General features: G+C 43.4%; 1 protein-coding gene across 3 annotated transcripts in view; it reads right to left on the reverse strand.

The window, feature by feature from the left end:
- Nucleotides 1-18,462, reverse strand: part of STAU2 (staufen double-stranded RNA binding protein 2) — a 200,607-nt gene extending 182,145 nt beyond the window's left edge. The window contains exons 1-4 of one of the 3 annotated variants that reach the window (XM_014951916.1): nucleotides 18,251-18,462; nucleotides 17,038-17,168; nucleotides 12,412-12,568; nucleotides 8,647-8,785 (exon numbers count right to left, since the gene is read on the reverse strand). In XM_014951916.1, the coding sequence (XP_014807402.1) occupies nucleotides 8,647-8,785; nucleotides 12,412-12,568; nucleotides 17,038-17,168; nucleotides 18,251-18,449 (626 nt within the window). In that variant the 5' untranslated portion in view covers nucleotides 18,450-18,462. Of the gene's footprint in view, nucleotides 1-8,646; nucleotides 8,786-12,007; nucleotides 12,151-12,411; nucleotides 12,569-17,037; nucleotides 17,169-18,250 lie in introns of those variants that run through there. The other 2 variants (XM_014951915.1, XM_014951914.1) reach the window with 2 other exon arrangements.
- Nucleotides 18,463-18,945: the final 483 nt, after the last annotated feature.

The raw sequence follows: 18,945 nt of genomic DNA on the forward strand, positions 1-18,945 counted from the left end.
CACAGAATGGTTTGGGTTGGAAGGGACCTCAAAGATCATGGAGTTCCAACCCCCCTGCCCTGGGCAGGGACACCTCTTTACACCTTTATCATCTCACCTCTTAATCAATAAAATCCACATTTTAAGAACAAAACTTTACAACACAGACTCTTTTCAGGGGAGGGATGCTGTGCCCCGTGGTTTGAATCCCATCCAAATCCCAGTGCCACCTCTCACCATCTCCCTGCGAGGGGTTTATTCTGTTCTCTCACTCTCAGCTTAACCCAACAGCCTGCAGATCCCCGTTTCTGCTTCCCCTGCACCACCAGGGCACTGCTGGCCACAGCCCAACAGCTTTTTTGCACCAAAATGCTACTTTTTTGCAGCGAAATAGTACTTGCACGCCCGCCTCTCCTCAGGACTGTTATTACCCAGAAACGCCCCTAAGGAGCTTGTTCTTCTGATACTTTTCTCTCCCTCTTCTCTCTGGGGAGAGATTTTTATCTTTTTCCAGTCCTTCCACTGCGCTGACTCAGACAACTCCCACCATAGCACTCATGAAGTTACTACAAATCCACATTCTTAGGATTATTTCTCAGAGCAGGACTCAGCTCTACATTCAGGTGCCTAAATTTAGGTATTTAGTTGATGTGCAGAAACTAACCTGGAGAGATCCGTGCAAAATGTAGCCATGCCAGTTTGTGGCATGACAAAGAGGCACCTGAGCTTGGATATGAATCCCACCAGCAGCATCAAGAAGAACAGCATCCAGATGCCTAAATGCCAGCACGTGGTACCATCACAGAACCACAGAATGATGTGGGGTTGGAAGGGACCTCTGGAGATCACCCAGTCCAACCCCCTGCCAGAGCAGGGTCACCCAGAGCAGGTCCCACAGGAACGTGTCCAGGTGGGTTTGAATGTCTCCAGAGAAGGAGACTCCACCACCTCTCTGGGCAGCCTCTGCCAGGGCTCTGCCACCCTCACAGGAAAGAAGTTCCCCCTCATGTTTAGGTGGAACTTCCCATGTTCCAGTTTGTGCCCGTTACTTCTAGTCATGTACCTGAGACATCCTTGTGATGTGACACAGGACATGGAAAGCAGAAGTTTCCCACAAATAGCTGGAGTCCTGGTGGATTCTATGAAACAGTATGATGACTGAACCCTGCTTTTAGGGGTTCCTTCAATTGCCTAAGCTCAGCTACGTGGGGCTATCTGAAATGCTTGAGGGTATCTTGCCTAGCCTTCAGCTGCCACTTTAGTAAAGGTCCCCTCTAGGTCTTCTGCAAAATCACAGAATCACAGAATCTTAGTGGTTGGAAGGGACCTCTGAAGATTCAGGTGCCTAAATTTAGGTATGTAGTGGATGTGCGGAAACTAACCTGGAGAGATCCATGCAAAATGTAGCCATGTCAGTTTGTGGCATGACAAAGAGGCACCTGAGCTTGGATATGAATCCCACCAGCAGTATCAAGAAGAACAGCATCCAGCTGCCTAAATGCCAGCACATGGTACCATTACAGAACCACAGAATGACGTGGGGTTGGATGGGACCTCTGGAGATCACCCAGTCCAACCCCCTGCCAGAGCAGGGTCAGCCAGAGCAGGTCCCACAGGAACGTGTCCAGGTGGGTTTGAATGTCTCCAGAGAAGGAGACTCCACCACCTCTCTGGGCAGCCTCTTCCAGGGCTCTGCCACCCTCACAGCAAAGAAGTTCCTCCTCATGTTTAGGTGGAACTTCCCATGTTCCAGTTTGTGCCCGTTCCCTCTAGTCATGTACCTGAGACATCCTCATGATGTGACATAGGACATGGAAAGTAGAAGTTTCCCACAAATAGCTGGAGTCCTGGTGGATTCTATGAAATGGTATGATGACTGAACCCTGCTTTTAGGGGTTCCTTCAATTGCCTAAGCTCAGCTACATGGGGCTACCTGAAATGCTTGAGGGTATCTTGCCTAGCCTTCAGCTACCACTTCAGGAAAGGTCTCCTCTAGGTCTTCTGCAAAATCACAGAATCTTAGTGGTTGGAAGGGACCTCTGAGATCATCGAGTCCAACCACAAAAAACCAAAAAAAAAACCAAAACCAAAAACCAAAAACAAAAAACCACAAAAAAAACCCCAAAACAAAACACACCACACCAAACGCCCACCAAAAACACCGCACCCACCAACTAAACCCCACACTCAACACCTCACCATAAACCAATAACCTTGGGCACTAGAGCATGCCCTGAAGAGCCATGTCTATACGTTTCTTAAATACCTCCAGGGATGGTGACTCCACCACCTCCCTGGGCAGGCTGTTCCAGTGCCTGACCACTCTCATTCTCAAAATTCATCATGTGGATGTCTCAAAGACCCTACAATGTCTCCAGTGGCACTAGAGGCCTCTGTTGAAGCAACTTAGTGTCCTCACATCTGCCACACTACATATGCTTGGGAGAAAAAAAATCTGGTTTGTATACAGCTGTCCATAAAATCCTCCTCTGTTATAGAATCACAGAATGGTTTGGGCTGGAAGATCCTTAAAGACCATCCGGTTCCCACCCCCTGCCCTGGGCAGGGACACCTCCCACCAGACCAGGTTGCTCCAAGCCCCATCCAGCCTGGCCTTGTTGCAGAAAGCCTCAACAGAAAGCCTTCATAACTGGAATTCAGCAACAGATAACAGGCTAATCACGTGCCTAGAGTCACGAAAAGACTCCATGGAGCAATCTGAACTTTAGATTTTGCAGGCTACTGGCTGATGTGATCAATACTGGATCAAAGTCTTTCAAACCCAACAAGGTTTTACACCGAGGCACAAACAGTCCGATGCACAAAGGGATGAGGCTCTCCACGCAGAGAGAGGTCTCCTGCTAGAAACAGGGTGCTCAGGGAGCACAGAAGGACTTCTAAAGGCCAGGAGAATTTCAGACATCGTTGTCTTTCTGCAATTTAGATAATTGGGTTGTATAATTTAGGAGTCTCAACAGATTTTACATTGTCTGCTGCAGCGCAACCCATTCACTTCAAAATTTGGCTTGTACAGCTGTTGTTCTGGCTGGATTTTCCTCTTTTTTCCCCATGGGACTATGCAACTTTTGTGAAACAAATGAAGTTGGGTGTGGATGTCGATTGCATTGCTAAGCACTCATGTCAAGTAACACCAGCCTCAAATCTGCTCCCTTTGATGCACATATTTAAGCTGTAACTCAGAACTCATAGAAGAAACAAACTTTTCATTTTCCTACATTCTTTCACCATGCAATCTTTTGTTAATCCGATCTGTCAATTTTAGTAATTTATCCAATAACCACACAGTCCAGTCTCTTTTCGACCATGAGACTGGAGAACACGTGAGTCCGCTACGAAGCTCACAGCTGCAGATGTAGTTGGCCAAAGACTGGTCCTCAAACATCCTTTTACTCTACCTCATTTTAGAAGTGCTGACGCAGTACTTGGGGCACTGGCCCACGGAGCTGATACACATAATTTCCTGAGTAATTAAAGCCTCAGCAAACAGTGGCGTGCAGCAACTCAGCATCCAGCAGGGGAGTTACTGACCCAGTAGGTAGGAACTACGTGGGCAGGGGTAGAGTGATGCCTGGAGCTCTGTGGGCAGACAGCTTGGCCAGCTCCAGAAAAGGCAAGAATATGCTTCTTCTGATTGAGAGCAGCCCTGAGGAGAAGGACTTGGGGGTGGTGGTGGATGAGAAGCTCAACATGAGATGGCAACGTGCACTGGCAGCCCAGAAAGCCACCCCCATCCTGGGCTGCATCCCCAGCAGCGTGGCCAGCAGGGCCAGGGGGGGATTCTGCCCCTCTGCTCTGCTCTGGGGAGACCCCACCTGGAGCTCTGTGTCCAGCTCTGGAGTCCTCAGCACAGGAAGGACATGGACCTGTTGGAATGGGGCCAGAGGAGGCCACGGAGATGCTCTGAGGGCTGGAGCCCCTCTGCTGTGAGGACAGGCTGAGAGAGTTGGGGGGGTTCAGCCTGGAGAAGAGAAGGCTCCAGGGAGACCTTAGAGCCCCTTCCAGTCCCTCAAGGGGCTCCAGGAGAGATGGGGAGGGACTCTGGATCAGGGAGGGGAGCCCTAGAATGAAGAGAAACAGTTTTAAACTGAAAGAGGGGAGATTGAGATGAGATCTCAGGAAGAAATTCTTTGCTGTGAGGGTGGTGAGAGCCTGGCCCAGGTTGCCCAGAGAAGCTGTGGCTGCCCCATCCCTGGAGGGGTTCAAGGCCAGGCTGGATGGGGCTTGGAGCAACCTGCTCTAGTGGGAGGTGTCCCTGCCCAGGGCAGGGGGGTGGAACTCCATGATCTTTGAAGTCCCTTCCAACCATTCCATGATTTTTCTCTATTTCTCTGAGTTTTGTCATGCAAAGAGCACTGGAAAGCATCATTCACTAACATGAAAGAAATGATGTGCTCAGACTGACAGGGCCGTGAAGAAGAACAGGAGAATGGTCTGTCTACTCTCCCCCATGCACTGAGGAAGGTGCTAAACCTTCTCCTCAGCCTGTAGTATACAAGAGACATACAGGAAGAAGCAACCATAGAACACATTAAGATGAAGGCTCAGTGCCACAGAAACCATCAGAGTGCACAGAAGCTGTCATTTATCCCAGGGACACAACTGCTTTGCGTGACACGCTTGTGGAACTATCACACCATCCAAATTCCTCTCAGCCAAGCAAGAAACTGCTTTAATTGCTTTATTGCCATTCTTTAGCTTGTCATTGTTTTGTATTTGCTTTGTTCCTATACTTCACAAATGTTTTTAATTTTGAAAGCTTTTCATTTTTAATAAAGGTTTTTTAAGCTCTCTAGATTGTGGTGGGACACATTTTATGGAATGTTATATATATATATATGTTATATAATAACTTCTGAATTCTCCCCAAAAAACAAGGGCTGAGGTTTTGTGATCACTTTAACACTACAAACATCAAAAGCTGCTGTTCGGTTTCTGGTGGTTTTATTTCTTGGCAGAAAACACTCGATTTAGGTAAGTCTGTAAAATATCATTTCTGCTTTGTCACTTACAGACATTCTGTAACTGGAAATAGTGCAGGACAATTAACTTCAGGAAAGACTCTCTTCAATCCTAATTGAACAAGAAACAACTTTTACTAAACCAAACCAGAATTCAATGGCCACAAGGCAAGCTGCAGTCAGAACGGATATCTTCTTTTAGTTTTTAATTTCTCTAATTTCAACAGCCAAGGGTTTAATTATTATTTTTTTTTTTAACATGATTTAAGCCAAGGGATGTGAGGGAGTAGGGGTTCTGGCATTGGCTACAGATATGAGGAGTATGCACATGTTTCATCCTCAGCTTTGCCAAGATTTCTCAAACCTGACCCGGCCTCTCCCGAGTGACGTGCCAGTTCTACTGAGCGGTGCCAAACGCCGCGCCGACAAACGCCCAACCAAAATCAGGTGGCAACCAGCCCCCGACAGCATCAGCCTGGAAAGCTAAAAGCCATACAAGATGCAATGTCCACCATTTAGGGCCACGAAGTTGCTCCGAGGGCTGGAGGAGCCCCTCTGCTGTGAGGACAGGCTGAGAGAGTTGGGGGGGTTCAGCCTGGAGAAGAGAAGGCTCCAGGGAGACCTTAGAGCCCCTTCCAGTCCCTCAAGGGGCTCCAGGAGAGATGGGGAGGGACTCTGGATCAGGGAGGGGAGCCATAGGATGAAGAGAAACAGTTTTAAACTGAAAGAGGGGAAATTTAGATGGGATCTCAGGAAGAAATTCTTTGCTGTGAGGGTGGTGAGACCCTGGCCCAGGTTGCCCAGAGAAGCTGTGGCTGCCCCATCCCTGGAGGGGTTCAAGGCCAGGCTGGATGGGGCTTGGAGCAACCTGGTCTGGTGGGAGGTGTCCCTGCCCAGGGCAGGGGGTTGGGACGGGATGATCATTAAGGTCCCTTCCAACCCCATGTGATTCTGTCCCTTCCAACCCAAACCATTCTATGATTCTTCATGTGCTTAAATCAACCTGAGCTGCCCTAAACTTCCAAACGCACATTCCTGTCTCCTCTCTGGTGAGGGGACCAGATGAGGAGGTGTTTAAGGACAGTTGTAAATCTTGGAGTAACCTCTCCTTTCAGTTTCCTCCTCAAGATTCATTCTCTTCTGAGCAACTCCCAGTGCTGGAGCCAGGCAACTGGCTGGGACACAAAGGTTGGGACAATGGAAGGAGGAGGAACTGCTGCCACCTCACCATAAATCATGTTGGGCTGACAGGGAAGCTGGCCCTCAGCACTGCATCCAAATGGCAGCTCTCAGACCACATTTCCATGAGTTACTGAAAAGGATCTTTTGTGCCACTTCAAACACAAGACTTGACTCAACTCGGGTTCTAAAGATATGCCCCGAAATGAACTTAATACTTTATTTTTTCTTCAAGTCACTCATCTTGCCGCAGTCAAAGTTCCCTGACACAATCTCCCAATCTTAATCTGTATTTTAACCTATGTGAAAAGCACATTTTTTTTTTAAACAGAGAGCAGTAAAGGGAATTGAATCACAATATAAAAGCCAAAATTGGCTTCCAACTTGTTTAGCCTATTTTGTGTCTGTTTTCATGATGGAGAATAAATCTACAGTCAAAACCTGATGAAAATCAAAAATACTAATTACAGCACATTACCTAAAGTATTTTTCAAATCTTATATTTAAACAGCCTGTAAGGTCTGCATTTAGTTAGGAGCTCTAACAGCACTTCCATTCTACCACTGAAAAAATAAGCAAAAATATCCTAAATACAACATGGCAGTAAATTACTTTCAAAGGTAATTAATGTAACCTATCATACCATGGGAATGTGATACAGCGCTACAGCACGGGCTTTGTATTTGGGACTTTGCTTACCCAAAATTCACTACACCCACTAATCATTTTATATGAAAAGAAATAAAACCTAAAAAGTTAGCAAGTTTCAGACTTCTGCTTCCACAAATGCGTTTCGGTAACTCAGTTCAGATTCCAGAATTCCCCAGTTTATATTTTTTACTGGCTTGGATTTTTTTCCAGCCTAGCGTTTTTATCTGTTAATCAAACTAATCTCATTATAGAATCAATCCAAATAAACATAAGATTTTTAAATATTACCAAAACTCATTCCAGGCACCAGAATTAGTTTTTACACCATGACAGACGTAAGAGAGGACTCGGGTCAGCAGTGACTAGAAATACAACATAAATAATACAACAACTAGAAACACAACATAAATAATACAATACTCTATTCTGTAGAGTAACAAAAGACTCTTCTTCCAGGTTATTTTGGTTTGTCTTTTACAGTTCTAGGTATTATTGCTATTAAAAAAAAATCAGAATGAAATGTTAAAACCCTAAAGTTACCATGATTTCAAAATCTGGGAAAAAGTGAAATAAGATTAAGTCCACTGAAATATTTTCCGTCAACAATTATGAAATGTTGCATTTTCATTTCAAACGCCTTAGTTTTTAAACATTCCTATAAATTCAATTTCTAATAAAAGAGCAATTTTGAAGGAAAACGCTTCTTCAGATTTCATAACTTTGATAATTATAAGATGCATAAAAATTAATAGCCAATCCATTAGGCAAACCTTTGTAAGAAAGGCAACATTTTTCACTGATGAAACATGCTAATTCCTGACCTGTTTTGGTTTTTTCTTATTTTACAGGTTACACTTGGTATCACTTTTGTAGCTCCAAAAGACCTGACCTAATATAGTTCCTCTATAGAAAAATAAGAAAAAATGGGAAGAAAAGCTACCTCAGAGAAAGAAGAACAATTCTTTCTACCTGTACTAAAATTGTCCAAATACCAAAGATGAAGATTTAAAAAAATTATAACATATTGAAGAATAAAATATTTGGCTGGTCAGTTAAGAAAACATCTCCAACACCTTTAAAAAGTTTTTAATATTTAAGAATTTTATAGTTTAGAAACAAAATTTTGAATACAGTCTTCTCAACAATTACTCCAACTTTCTACAGTAAAGACAGCACTGAAGGAGGGGTCTGAATACACGTTTCTAAACTGGAATAAAGGATTTTTCCTCAGCAAACACTGAGGATGAAGTACTTTAAATTTTAAAAGTTTTTAATCTTTAAGAATTTGATAGTTTAGAAACAAAATTTTGAATACAAGTCTTCTCAACTATAGTAAAGACAGCACTGATGGGGGGGTCTGAATACACATTTCTAAACTGGAATAAGGGATTTTTCCTCAGCAAACACTGAGGATGAAGGAACCGAGACAGTTGCCCAGGCAGAATGGTTTAAAAAATGGAAACCTGAGAATGGTTTCAAGCCAATTTTCAAAACCCAATTTCTAAGCCAACAGTGCTTTATAATGATACAGATTCCAGCCCGAGGACACAACAGTAAAGAAAAGCAAGACCTCTTTCTGACATTAATGCTCTGCTTCCTCACTGCCATGGCCATAAACTGTAATTCTTAAAAATGAGGAGCAATTGGTTTATGTGTCTTTATTCCTCGTGACATGCTCTGGGCACCTGTGTCCTTTTAGAAGGAGATGATGCCTGTTTCTAAATAAGGCTGCAGAGAGGCTTCCGAGTAAAAACATTCCTTTTCTTTTACTCTGACATAAGGTAGGAAGTTCATAAAGATTTAGAACACATTAATAAGCACAGGATCAAACACATTAAATAATAAAAAGGGTACAAACCTCTGATTGTACATGCCCCGGAAATTATAATTTGCTCTATAATTAGGAATTGGCTTTGGATCTAATGGCCTGTAGATGGCAGGCTCTCCTCTCTTCATTGCCAGCCCGTTCAGCTCCACTGTGGGGGTTATACTGCCTGCAAAAAACCAAAGAATACAACTCAAACACCACTCAAACCACAGAACACTCAAGCAGGACTGAGATGACCAGCAAAGAGAGAGCTGTATGAATTTTTTTTTTGCTCTGAAATTAAAAAAGAAAAAACTATCATGACATTTCAGTTCCTTTAGAAGACGGGTATATAGATGCCAACTTAATCACAAGCAGCGAAAAAAGAATGTTTAAACATTTCTCTCAGTGCATTCTCTACGTAGTTTTGGTAGATTAATCCTCACATCTGAATGAGAAGGTCAGTGCTATAATCAGGGTGGTCATTCATCTTTCCAAAGCGCTTAGAATACGTTATGACACTTTCTGAAACTGTAAAGATAAAAGAAAGCCTTCCTGCTGAACACCGTTAAATAAAACCCCAAATGGAGCAATGAGGCACCGAAACAAGCTTAAATAAGAAGAGGCACTACTGCAGTCATTTGGGAATCCTACAAATTAGACAACATGTTTTATTTGCAGGACTTGAAAATGTTAACACTATGACTGAAAACTAATGATTTAACCAAATAAAATACAACTACTGGAAAGGAGTGTCACTGCAGCCATCTGCTGGTGACAGGTACTGGAAAGAAGTGTCACTGCAGCCATCTGCTGGTGACAGGACACGAACCCAGACAGGAGCCAGCCCTTGCCAGATGCCAGGTCTCCAAAATGCCAAATAAAAAGCTACCATGTAACTTCATTTACTTATTTAAATAAAACATTCAGCTACAATATTGCTTGCTCAGATGCCAGGTCTCCTAAATGCCAAATAAAAAGCTACCACGTAACTTCATTCATTTATTTAAATAAAACATTCAGCTACAATATTCTCCACTTGTGCTGTTGTAAGGAAATCCTAAATGAGCCAAATGTACCTTCCAATAAAAAGGACTTAATATTTTCTCAAAATATTTCCCCAAGAGGTACCAGTGAATCTAGCCTTAACCCAGCGATGATGACTTTGCCGTCTGAGGCTTTCTTTGCCAAATGATGAACATTTTAATGTTTCTAATTTATATGGAATGTGACATTCATGGTATGAAATAATCCTGTTGGCAGCTTGGGTCAAGTGTCCGGGTCTTTCTCCTCCTCCTCCCTGCACCTGGCAAGGATGAATCCCACTGAGACTTTGAATCCCACGCATGATACCTGGCTATAAAGTAAATATTGCCTCAAATTCAAACACTGGAATCTTCCAAAAGCAGAGTTCTCCTTCCCAGTATTAGAAGAGAAGTTAATCCTGTGTTGCTCAACCCAAGACTGAGAAGGGGACAGGGCAAACCCAGTGTCCTGGAGCTGGAGAGGTGAGACACCAACCTCCAAAGGACACCAGAAACTATCCCTCTGCTCTCAAACGATGCTCAACTGCTAATGCTCAGGATAATACTCACAAGCTCTAAAGGGAACTTACCCCTGCTTTTTTGTCCAACATAGAGAAGACTGACTGCAAAATTATCCTATTTTAAGAAATTGACTGAAGCAGGCTTTTTTTTTAAAAAAAAAAAATAAAGGTGGGGGGCAGAGGGAAATAAAAACATAAAAAGGGAAGAATGGGAAAAAGAAAAAAGGGGGGAAAGTAGCAGTGTAAAAAAGAAAAAAAAAAGGAAAATAAGACATTTTTTTTTCCTCACCATTTGCTTCTCTATATATTAGTTTGAAATAAAGTTGGGAATATTTTTTTTTTCATCTATTTTCTCAAACAAGACGGAACAGATCACTGAGCACATAGCTCAGATGTGAACCTCAAAAGGAGCTGCACAGAGAGCAACTCAGAGGTAACACCTCGAGATGAAGGATGCAAGACACCAACCAATATACATTCTTTCTATTGTTCCAACAACAGTTTCCAAAAGCATCTAAAAGCTTTAAAAAGCACAGGTTGCCATGAAGGAAAGCTCACGCTGCAGGAAATCATCCATTGAACTTCTCATGCCAAATCCTGCCCTTTTATTCACACCACAGATGCAATCTCACAGGACTGGAACAGGTAAAATTTCCAGCTTCATTGAAAAAATACCTAAAATAACTGTTTGGGAAAACTGTTTCACTATGGTAATAACAGTCACTTCAATCTGGTTTTGTCCCATCTGTCTGCTGTTGATCACATACAATCACTCTGTATGCTTCCCAGCCTTATCGGGACAGGCTGGATGGATGGGCCAAGGCCAATGGGATGAGGTTCAACAAGGCCAAGTGCCGAGTCCTGCCCTTGGGTCCCACCACCCCCCTGCAGCGCTCCAGGCTGGGGGCAGAGTGGCTGGAGCTGCCCCATGGAAAAGGACCTGGGGGTGTTGGTGGCCTGTGGGCTGAACAGGAGCCAGCAGTGTGCCCAGGTGGGCAAGAAGGCCACCAGCATCCTGGCCTGTGTCAGGAAGAGTGTGGGGAGTAGGACTGGGGAGGTGACCATCCCCCTGTCCTGGGCACTGGTGAGGTCCCACCTCAAGGGCTGTGTCCAGTTTTGGGCCCCTCACCACAAAAAAAGCCATTGAGGGGATGGAGTGTGTCCAGAGAAGGGCAACGGAGCTGGTGAGGGGTCTGGAGCACAAGGAGAAGGGGCTGGAGACCTTGTGAGGAGCAGCTGAGGGAGCTGGGGGTGTTCAGCCTGGAGAAAAGGAGGCTGAGGGGAGACCTTCTCGCTCTCTCCAACTCCCTGAAAGGAGGGGGTAGCCAGGGGGGGTCGGTCTCTTCTCCCAAGGAACAGGCCATGGGACAAGAGGAAACGGCCTCAAATTGCACCAGGGGAGGTTCAGATTGGAGATTAGGAACAATTTTGACACAGAAAGGGTTATTGCACATTGGAATGGGCTGCCCAGGGCAGTGGTGGAGGCACCATCCCTGGAGGGATTTCAAAGCCGGGCAGCCATAGTGCTTAGAGACATGGGTTAGTGATGGGTTTGTCAGTGTTGGGTTGATGGTTGGACTCAATGGTCTGAAACCTCCCTTCCAGCCCAGGCAATTCTATGTTTCTGTGACTCTAGATAATATATCCACTTACAGTTCAACAATTTTAGGTGTGCACATTAAAAATTCTTCTGTGCAAACTCCCCAGAAGGTTTTCATTATACTGCCATAGCTGTAAAACACTACATTGATCCTCATCCTCCAACTTAATCTCGTTATCCACCTTGTTAAATTTATTTATTATCGGCGTAACATCCCAACACTCCAACAAGATTGCAGATTGAGCAGAGAGAGGAAAATGTCATACCTGGATTATTGTTAACGTTGTTTTTGGGGGGTCGAGGTGTGGGTTTGGGCAGGGTGGTTTCAGTCAGTGCTTTGCTAGCAGCAGCGTGTTGGGCTTTTTTAATACTGCTCCCTTCAGCTTCCCAGGTCTGCTCCCCCAGCGTCAGCTGCCCTCCCTTCCAGCCCAGGCAATTCTATGTTTCTGTGACTCTAGATAATATATCCACTTACAGTTCAACAATTTTAGGTGTGCACATTAAAAATTCTTCTGTGCAAACTCCCCAGAAGGTTTTCATTATACTGCCATAGCTGTAAAACACTACATTGATCCTCATCCTCCAACTTAATCTCGTTATCCACCTTGTTAAATTTATTTATTATCGGCGTAACATCCCAACACTCCAACCAGATCACAGATTTAGCAGAGATTATTGTTAACGTTGTTTTTGGGGGGTCGAGGTGTGGGTTTGGGCAGGGTGGTTTCAGTCAGTGCTTTGCTAGCAGCAGCGTGTTGGGCTTTTTTAATACTGCTCCCTTCAGCTTCCCAGGTCTGCTCCCCCAGCGTCAGCTGCACTGTGAACATCTTCAAAGACAAAGAACAGGTAAACACTGGCACAATTATCACCCTGGGCAACATTTGGCCTTTCAAACAACACAGTAAAATCGTGTCATGTTAACAGCAACTATCAAAGAACAGAATAATCTTTAAACCAAGTAAGAATAACTGCAAACTGATCTCCTGCTCTTGGAGGACAATAGAGAGGTCAGTTAAGACCACCTCCTTCACACATTTGAATGCATCTAGTCACCTTCTTAAAAAAAAAAATAAAGTAATTTTGCTATAATTCTGAATGGGTTTAAATGACTGCACGCTCCTCAAGGCAGCAGAGAATTTAGCCCAAATAGTTCTACCCAGTGAAAAATTTCTCACACAACCCATTACTGAAAATAATGTCCACCATTAGGGCAGAGTCACAACTCAAATACGTTCAGAAATGTAAAGTAAAAAAGAAAAGTAGCATTATCTTTTTGAAGGAAACTGCAGTTCTTTAACGTGGACTCTATAGTGAAGACAGGAACTGTAAAAATTCAGAGTTCGGAAACAGACTACTGATAAAAATCATATGTATTTCAAAATGCACAATAAAGGATTACTTCAAGCAGTATCTACACTGTGCAAGTTGTGAAGATAAAATTCAACGCATTAAGATACTAGATAGAGTCTATCTTCTGTGTGGTACCTACGTGTCCTGGTTAAATTTAAGCATCTAAGGACAAGAGGAGAAAGGGTAAGAACTCAATGCCTTTTCCATCTCAACTCCATACACACAGGGCAGGATTTAATAGCCAGGCACACGCAGTGAACTAAGACACACCTCCCTGGGAGAACAGACTAACTTACTTGAGGAGAAATCCATATATTAGTGTGAGCAGTATATAAAGCAAAATTTTCATTTTGATAGTTATTTGCTCCATCACTTTTAAAATGATTTAAACTTGCTACATCCAGGAGCAGGTACCTAGAGATGGGCATGGTGGACACCCTTTCAATCTGCCTTTATATATATTTTTTCATTTAGCACCTACTTGCCAACAGGAATCTGAACACGAGTATGTACGTGCCTCCCAACTCAGCCCGAAACACGCACATAGAGGATATGAACTGAATGCTATAAATACATAATTGTGTCTTAATTACAGGCTTGAGTTGTGGCCTGCTGTCGTTTTCAGAAGCACGTGCCAGTCACAGGTTCCTGTGGCAGGGTTGGTTTTTCCACAGTGGTTGTGGCAGTTTCCTCACACACAAGGGGGGAGGGAAACACAACCTCTGAATTTCACACTCTCTCAAACCCTGCCCCCACCTGACAGCCACGCTGGCTATTATACCACTTATAATTATATAAATATCTATATCTATATAAATTATCTATAAACACACATCCTTATTACCAAAAGAACTGAAATTTGTTCGCTGGACCCGGAACGTATGTCTTATATTTTGCAAGAAAGTATCAGTGTAGTGTTTTTATAGGAGAATAATCTTTATTATCAATAAAAATATGATGAATAATGGCTACTTATCTACCTTTAACTCTCCTCCCAGTGCTTAGAGCAATAAACGGGAGTTCAAGATGATAAAGGTCTTGCTCAGTAAATCTCTGTATCAGGAGCTTTAACCCTCTCAGCCTGAGACAAAACTCCCATAAAAAAACCACACACAGGAGTAGGTGGGAATTTAATTAAAGGAATAAAACTGCCTAAAATCAAAATCTGGAGCAGTCCATGAAGTACTGGAGCTCTGCAAGACCGGAGATGACAGTTCTGCATCTCCCACCCATTTTCTGAGGAAGTTTGTCTTTCTTCCATCCAGCCTGATTTACCCGATGGCTGGAGGTGGAAATGCAAAGGCCACTGTGCTCTGGGCTTGTCTTCTCTCCACTGCACTCACAAGCTCAGTGTCACTCAGCTCTGGAGACTCTTTCTCCTCACTTTTTCCTCATGTAGAACTTTCTCTACCTATGCTACCTATGTCCCTCACCCCTTCCCCTCTTCTCTGTACCACTCACTATCCACTCCCTATGCCTCTGGTTCATCTCTGGAGATGCCACTGACATAGAAGAGATGACCAATCTGACTAATGAACTCAAAAACATCATTTAAGCTAACAAAGACTCTGATTTTTCTGATGATGAAGGATTCACCTGAAGGGCAGGCTCCTCAAAAGCCTGAGTGCACTGTCAGCAAATGTCACTCTTCTCCCAGCCCCACTCTTTGCAGTTTCCCATTTCATCCCAATTGGCAAAACTTACAGAATCACAGAATCTTCTAGGTTGGAAGGGACCTTAAAGATCATCTTGTCCAACCGTCACCCTAACTGACAAAAATAGACACCCACACAACAAACAAGGAGCATCATCACTAAACCAGACCTCCCAGCACTACATCAACCCCTCTTTTGAACACCTCCAGGGATGGGGCCTCAACCACCTCCTGGGCAGGAGGTGGGTACTTTCAGAGACAATTAGGAAAAAAAATAAAGATTTCCTAGCATTTGTGGTCACGGCACAGACAGGTGTCTTGTAGTGGACGTCTCTGAAAAGCCTAAAAACCACTGGTGGAGAGGATCAGAGGGTGGGAGGAAGGCAACAGGAGAAGCTCCTTGGCTGGCAAACAGCAGCACCCTTCAGGTCATGCTTCCTAGGACAAGCTCAGCTGTTTCCTATGTTCTATTGGGTATATCTTCATATTCCCAGCAAGACATTACACCAAACTGCTAATATAGTCATAATCATTTCTATGTCTCTGCTTTCCATAGGTCAAGGGTACAAGTCTGCATCATCTTATTAATAGCAGCCTTGTCCTTCACCCCCTACCCTCCTTTGGTTTTCTCTACATGGGTCAAAATGGGACTTAATATTCTTCTGAGCCTACACAGCACATAGCTTTTTTTGACCAGTATGGGTGTGATTAAAAATAAGATGTAAATTGAAAAACAGAAATTAAGGAATCCATTGAAAAACTGACAAATTAAGGAATCCATTGAAAAACTGGCTTTCAAAAGTGTAGCTCATGCAGGCTCAAGCCATTTCAATGATACTCAGAGAATCCTACAATGGTCAGAGTTGGAAAGGACCTTAAAGATCATCAAGTTCCAACCCCTCTGCCCTGGGCAGAGACACATCCCACTAGATTAGATGTTAGTTCCTTTAAAAGTAATAACAAATATACACAAACTATTTCTTATCCTGCTAAAATTTGAAGTATTGTATGAATGTAACGTAACTCAAGTCCCCTTGCCTCTGAGGAATAGGAATGACCAAACCCACACCTTTTGGAACTTATTTCATAATAATAGGGAAAAAAGCTAATAAAATAAATATACAACACAACAGTGACAAGTGACAGAAAGCAGAACAGATTTAACACGCCACAACCTAAACCCACCCAGTGTATCCTGCGGTGCCTCCAGGAAGGGGAAAAACACCTCAATTCCCATTTGCAGTGAGGGACCCTAAAAGCTCACTGATCCTCAGCATCCCTGCACCTGCTGACATCAGCTCCACCAGCATAAAAGGTGCTCCAACTCCAGCCAAACCAGAAGGTCAGGGATTTGTATCTGCTCCGGGCCAGCTGACAACAGAACGTGCAACTGGGAAATAAGGGGCACCAGCAGAGAGCCAGCCCCCAATTAGCTGAAACTGTAATTAATCTGCAGCGTGACCCCACTGTCTTAAGGGGTTTTGCAACTCTTGAAATACTGAGTATAAAATAGCTACTAATTATGGCAATTTTTCTCTCTCAGAGTTTTTCAGGCATTTTTTTCCTCCCCCAGCTTGCTCCTAACTAGGGAGGAAATTCAAAATTGCGTCTCAAGAGGATATCCCTCCGTGTTCCCCCATCATCTTAAAACTTCTGAATTTGTACTTATGGAATGAAGTTGGGTATCCAAACTGATAGGAGAACTGACCAGAATTAACTGTCAGATCACTAGAAACTTTAATGCTATAATCATATTAGGAGTCTTAATATCATTGTAAATCTTAAAGTTGCACAGAATTTAAAGGAAAGAACAGTAATAAAGTTTGTGCCCTAAAATGGGAGATCCGGAGATAGGGTATCAATGCAATGAACCTTATGGACACAGAATTGTATCAATAAGCACTTTTAAAAAATGACACAAACCAGTTCTGTCATCATCTGCGCTACCATGAAGCAAACGCGGAGGTGAAATTGGGGAGAAAGAGCTTAAAAAGCAAATGCTCCAAAATTATTGGAAAAAGGTGGTGATGTCATGGAAAGACCTTCACGAGGTCTTTATAGAGCCCAACAAACACAAACCCAAAGGTGGAAGTCAAAGTGAGGTACAAAACAACCGACAGGGCTTCAACAGAAACACAGACAGACTTTCTGAAAGCGCGTAAAAAAAGAGAAAAGAAAGCAAAATAAAGAAGAGTGAGAAAGCCCTTCCACTAGAAAAGTGGCTCGTCCAGAGCATGACATTATCCGTTCAGCATTTAAGGTACGTCCCGTCACCTGGAGCTGTGACCTTACCTTGGCATGAGCAGGCCCTCTTTCATTCAGGAGCTTATACTGGGGTTGAATTCTATTGAAACGGGCTAACTCATTTACCAGACACATTGGAGTTTTCTCTTTGGGGTTTGCCATGTTATCTTGGAGAGGAGCTGCAAACAAAGAGTCTGTAAAGTTTGTGTGGAGAAATGGATTCTTCACAACTTGGCAAAGCTTTGCAAAAAGCAGCAGCATGCTTAGAAAAGAAAACACTTTGGCTAAAAAAATAACTTTTGCACATATGCTAAATGCAGTGTTTAAATACTATTTAAACATTAATCATATAAGAATATGCATTTTACAATAGCCATTTTGATTACATGCAATTTTTTTTTTTAAAAATACAACTATTTCTTTCCAAAATGTTTCTATAAAAGATGACAGTGAAGAAGGACATAGACATACGCTACGTTTTCTACCTCACCAAAGTTTCCTGGTGGAATTATCCTGCTTCCAGGAACTGACTACTCTTTGAGAACAGTTCCTCCACACTTTGAAGCACAAGTGGGCAGCGTAAGGGTTGCAAGATAAATAAAGCAGATGAAACCCTGGGGTCCCAACTTGCTTCTCCCTGCTTCTTCCCAGCATTTTAGTTCCCAAAAATCACCTTTCCTCCCCCCTCTAAGGATTTTGTTCTGTTTTTCTTAAACTACTTACTTCATGCATACTGCCTTACTAATTTTTTTCTAATTACTTTCTGATATATCTTTTTCAGTCTATTTGTATTTAGCCCTAACACACGCTGTCATTTCTTGCTTATTTTTTTAGGATAACATTTTTTCCTGTATTTTACACCCAGTTCAGCATAGGAACTCCAGCATTTATTAGGCTACAAAGGGAACACCAAATACTGCCAAGCAGCCTGAAGACATTCTGTTCTAGGGAAGAGAACTACACTTGGAGACCTTCCTGCGCCACTAAAACTTCCCTGTAAAAGATAGACTCAGAATTTGACAAAATAGAGGTGTTTTTTTCTGAGCTTTTATATCACTGGTCAACACTTCACTGGAAGCCTGAGCTCAGTTAGAGAAACTTAACTTATTAAACAGTCTATTTAGCCAAAATATATTTCTACCGGATTTCTTAAATTCATTTTAATCCCGTTTAAGACCTAAATTTTAAATTTTTTGGGGGAGGGGTAATTAACAAGTCATCAAAGTGATTCATTTGAAAAATCTACCTGGGACTGACGTACCTGGTGAGTTGGCAGGAGGTGCAGGATCCCCCAGGCCGGCAGTGGGGCTGCTGCAGGCGGCAGCGGGCTCGGGAAGGGCTCCGTTGATGGCGGGCGGCAGCCCCAGCGCGGTCGGAGCCGGGACAGGCAGGGGTAGCACCATCGGGGACATGGCAGGGCCGGCCAGGTTTGTCGTAGTCTGCATCTTAACTTGTGCCATTGCCTGTCACTGCAAGGAAGAAATGGTTACAATGAGGGCACTCTGCATTTTTAATGACAGCACTGATATTACAGAATCACAGAATCTTAGTGGTTGGAAGGGACCTCTGAGATCATCGAGTCCAACCACAAAAAAAAAAAACAAAAAAAAAACAAAAGAAGAAAAAACCCCAAAAAACACACCACACCAAACGCCCACCAAAAACACCGCACCCACCAACTAAACCCCACACTCAACACCTCGCCATAAACCAATAACCTTGGGCACTAGAGCATGCCCTGAAGAGCCATGTCTATACGTTTCTTAAATCCCTCCAGGGATGGTGACTCCACCACCTCCCTGGGCAGGCTGTTCCAGTGCCTGACCACTCTCTCAGTAAAGTAGTTCTTTCTAATATCTAATCTGAATCTCCCCTGCCCCAACTTCAGACCATTTCCTCTGGTCTTGTCGTTCGTCCTTTGGGAGAAGAGGCCAACACCTGCCTCTCTACACCCTC

This window comes from Calidris pugnax, unplaced genomic scaffold, assembly GCF_001431845.1.
Source record: "Calidris pugnax isolate Ruff unplaced genomic scaffold, ASM143184v1 scaffold61, whole genome shotgun sequence".
Taxonomy (NCBI): Eukaryota; Metazoa; Chordata; class Aves; order Charadriiformes; family Scolopacidae; genus Calidris; species Calidris pugnax.